The 3,063-nt window shown below is 33.9% G+C and overlaps 1 protein-coding gene across 1 annotated transcript; it reads right to left on the minus strand.

Moving 5' to 3' along the window:
• On the minus strand, positions 1-3,063 carry LOC143903488 (chymotrypsin-2-like). The gene is made up of 6 exons (XM_077417115.1): positions 2,864-3,063; positions 2,546-2,717; positions 1,513-1,752; positions 1,217-1,375; positions 619-872; positions 1-422 (listed from the first exon to the last, which is right to left on the minus strand). The coding sequence occupies exons 1-6, from the start codon at positions 2,864-2,866 to the stop codon at positions 237-239; spliced, it is 1,014 nt and encodes a 337-aa protein (XP_077273241.1). The 5' UTR covers positions 2,867-3,063; the 3' UTR covers positions 1-236.

Below are 3,063 nucleotides of genomic sequence, written 5' to 3' on the forward strand. Positions count from 1 at the left end.
ACGAGGAAATTTGTTGTTTATGAAAAAAGCAAATTTTAATACGCGGCTTATCAATATATCGACTGATAAGTTTAAATTATCGATCAATGATCGTATCCGTATGAAAAAATCGGTATTACAATGTACATTTAATGCATGTACATTTTTCATAAAGAATTGTGATCATTATAAGAAAAATACATGATACATTTAAATTATTGATCATATTGAGATAATATTATATGTATGCATTGGCATTAATGTCGCTTATTCATGACTTCGCGAATCCAGTCTGTATATGAAGAAACCTTAGTAAACATGTGAGGTTTTTTGCTAAGACAAGGGTCTCCGTCGTCTCCCTGCAGAGTCATAATACCTATTTGAAAGTCCTGGCCATTTTTTCTTACGATGAGAGGATCCGAGAGAGGATCACTGCTCTTTCTCTAAAAATAAAATATTATTTAACAAATATTAAATAATTGTTACAAAAAAAAAGAAACTTTCGAATTTTATTTATTAAAGCTGACTAAAACGATATAATATGATTTATGCTGCGCGTTAGAATATTGCACTTATATTTGCAATTTTTGAAGTATATTATCATAAACAATAACTTTATTATTTGTGAATATGTTTTACCTCGATGGCACAAGTGAAAATTTGTCCATATCCTGTAGCAGTGCAAATGTGGTTGTCGTTGATGGGCCAGTATTGCCTGCATATATTATTTTCTATAATCGGCAACATGGCGTACTTAAGTTTAGCTGGTCTTGGTGAATATTCGCTAGCCGTGTTATTTTTTTCTTTCAACTTATCAGTTTTCCAACCGACCGCATACGCAACTTTGTTCACGAAGCTCTCGTAATATGCGAGTTTTACTGGCTGAATATTATCTAAAATAGAGAAATATTATATTTAACTAATAATTTCTTAAAACCAATATATTAAAACATGATATACATTCGTAATACTGTTTCAGTAGTTTCATAAATTGCGACATTTTTTTAGTATGCATCAAAGTATATATCCAAGATTATAATATAAAAAAAGCTGTACGTAGATATACAATACGATTTTTTATTTCCACGAGTCTCCGTTCCACATTTATAAGATCTTATTATTCAAATCGTTATTAACTTTCCGCATATTTTCTATAGAATAATTAAATACTGCCGAGAGACATATAAATAAGCGCAAAAGGAAGAAGAAAGAGAAATATCAATTTAAATGTACTTACTGGAAAAAGGAATATCTTGTGGCATATAGAGTAAGGCAATATCATTGTTGGCCCTTGCGTATTGCGGATGTATAAACGCTTGAGTCGGAATCATCAGGACACTGCTGAAGGCTCGAAGAAAATTGTGACCAATTCCAAACTTTTCGATGAGAAAGAACACTACAAAAAATGTATATATTGGAAAAAAGAATATCTCTCTCTCTCTCTTGTGGCTTATAGAGTATTAAGGCACCATCTTTATAGCTCTTTGGCGTATTGCAAATGTATAAACGCTTGAGTCACAATCATCGACATACCGGCCGTTCGAGAAATAATCTGTACAACGTCAAACACGTCAATGCCGAAATCTACGAAAAGTGTTCCGGAGTTTCTTCCGACGCAATTGGCGGCTGTGAGAACCCATCTTTGGGATAAGATTGTGCCGGTGCAATGCATCAAGTATTTGCCGTCCAAGAATTGGTACACCGTTACCATGTATGAAAAGCTTGGGGTTAACGCAGTTGTGGATCCCTCCGTTATGTTAGTTATTGCTTCATCTATTTAAAAAAAATGTCAGTGTAAAGAGAAATGATTATTATTAGCTTAATTCGATGGTAATTATTTAGAATAGGGTTTTTTCAAGATTTTGATATTTTTTTGCGGCTTTCTTTGTAAAAACCCTTGTTGTGACTCCTACAGTTGATAAATCAAGCGGGGGAGCCCGAAAAATATGTGCCCTATTTATTTTTTTTTACTTATTTTTCTCCTATTTTTTTCGACGTGGCTTTCCGGATCTTCCGACGTTATAAATATATAGTGATTCTTAAAAGGACCGATTTTGGTCCTGAAAAGAACCGGTAGTAATTCGTGATTCATGTCTATTTTGTTGCGTCATTTCGGTGTCAAACAGTTTGTGTCAATATTAAAGGAAGTAATTTGCTGATATGTGTGTATAGACAGTACACGTGTAAGCGAAAGTCAGTGGGGGTGGATCTTGGTTCGCGTGGAGAGTTGAAAACCCGAAAAATGATAATACTGAAAGTACAATGCTGTCCAGAGAAACATCCATGCAAACCGAGGTCAACTCCTGTCCACCCCCGCCTACATGTCTACTTTCAAGTAAAAGAAAATTGAACGTTTGCGTGGCAAGTTGAACGATACTTAAAAAAAAAGATAAAAAAGTAGGTAGGGTACATATTTTTCGGGTTCCCCCAATTGATTATCACTGTCAGTGTCAAAATAAAGATTTGTAGCAAGAGAGCCGCAAAAAAGTATCAAAATTCGGAAAAGATTCTATTCTAAATAATTACCAAATTAACTAAAACTTTTTTAATTTTTGCTTCGTCTTACCATTATTCGCGTCAAGAACGATAACATCGACGGGATTGTCGGATGTGACGTTTCTAGATTCGCTTCCCAAGTACAGACTTTGAGTATATTGACACATTGACAAACAGAATACAATGCACAGTAATACCTTCGTACTTAGCGGACTCATGATAGTCCGTTCTGCGTGCCTTCCCTGCAAATTTCTCATTATTATGCAGTTACATCGATATTCATGCAATAATGACGACTAATTAAATTATTATTAACACTTTTGACAACGTTTTTGTAAGCTGTATTAGATGTGAAATTTCGGAAAATACTGCATGCAAATATACATACCATATTGTAGCATGAAAGACACTAGCTTGTGCACATTATTTTCGATTATTTATAATTGAAGCGATTATACTATACGTGTCTTTATTAAAGGTATTTTTTATCGCCTTTATATTGTCCACGCGTATTGTGGTAAAAATCGGGACTTTTAATTATTTATGTACTAAAATTCGAGAAACAAAACGCAAAGAAATTGGAGACCT

This window comes from Temnothorax americanus, unplaced genomic scaffold (genome assembly GCF_048541705.1).
Source record: "Temnothorax americanus isolate GAGA-0224 unplaced genomic scaffold, ASM4854170v1 Scaffold47, whole genome shotgun sequence".
Lineage (NCBI taxonomy): Eukaryota > Metazoa > Arthropoda > Insecta > Hymenoptera > Formicidae > Temnothorax > Temnothorax americanus.

What these genes read in the sequence shown, in the direction of transcription:
- LOC143903488 (XM_077417115.1), bottom strand. An exon ending in CGTTCTTGACGCGAATAATG is followed by an intron (nt 1,753 to 2,545) that starts GTAAGACGAAGC and finishes TTTTTTAAATAG; the next exon opens with ATGAAGCAATAACTAACATA. An exon ending in ACAAGATATTCCTTTTTCCA is followed by an intron (nt 873 to 1,216) that starts GTAAGTACATTT and finishes TCTCTATTTTAG; the next exon opens with ATAATATTCAGCCAGTAAAA.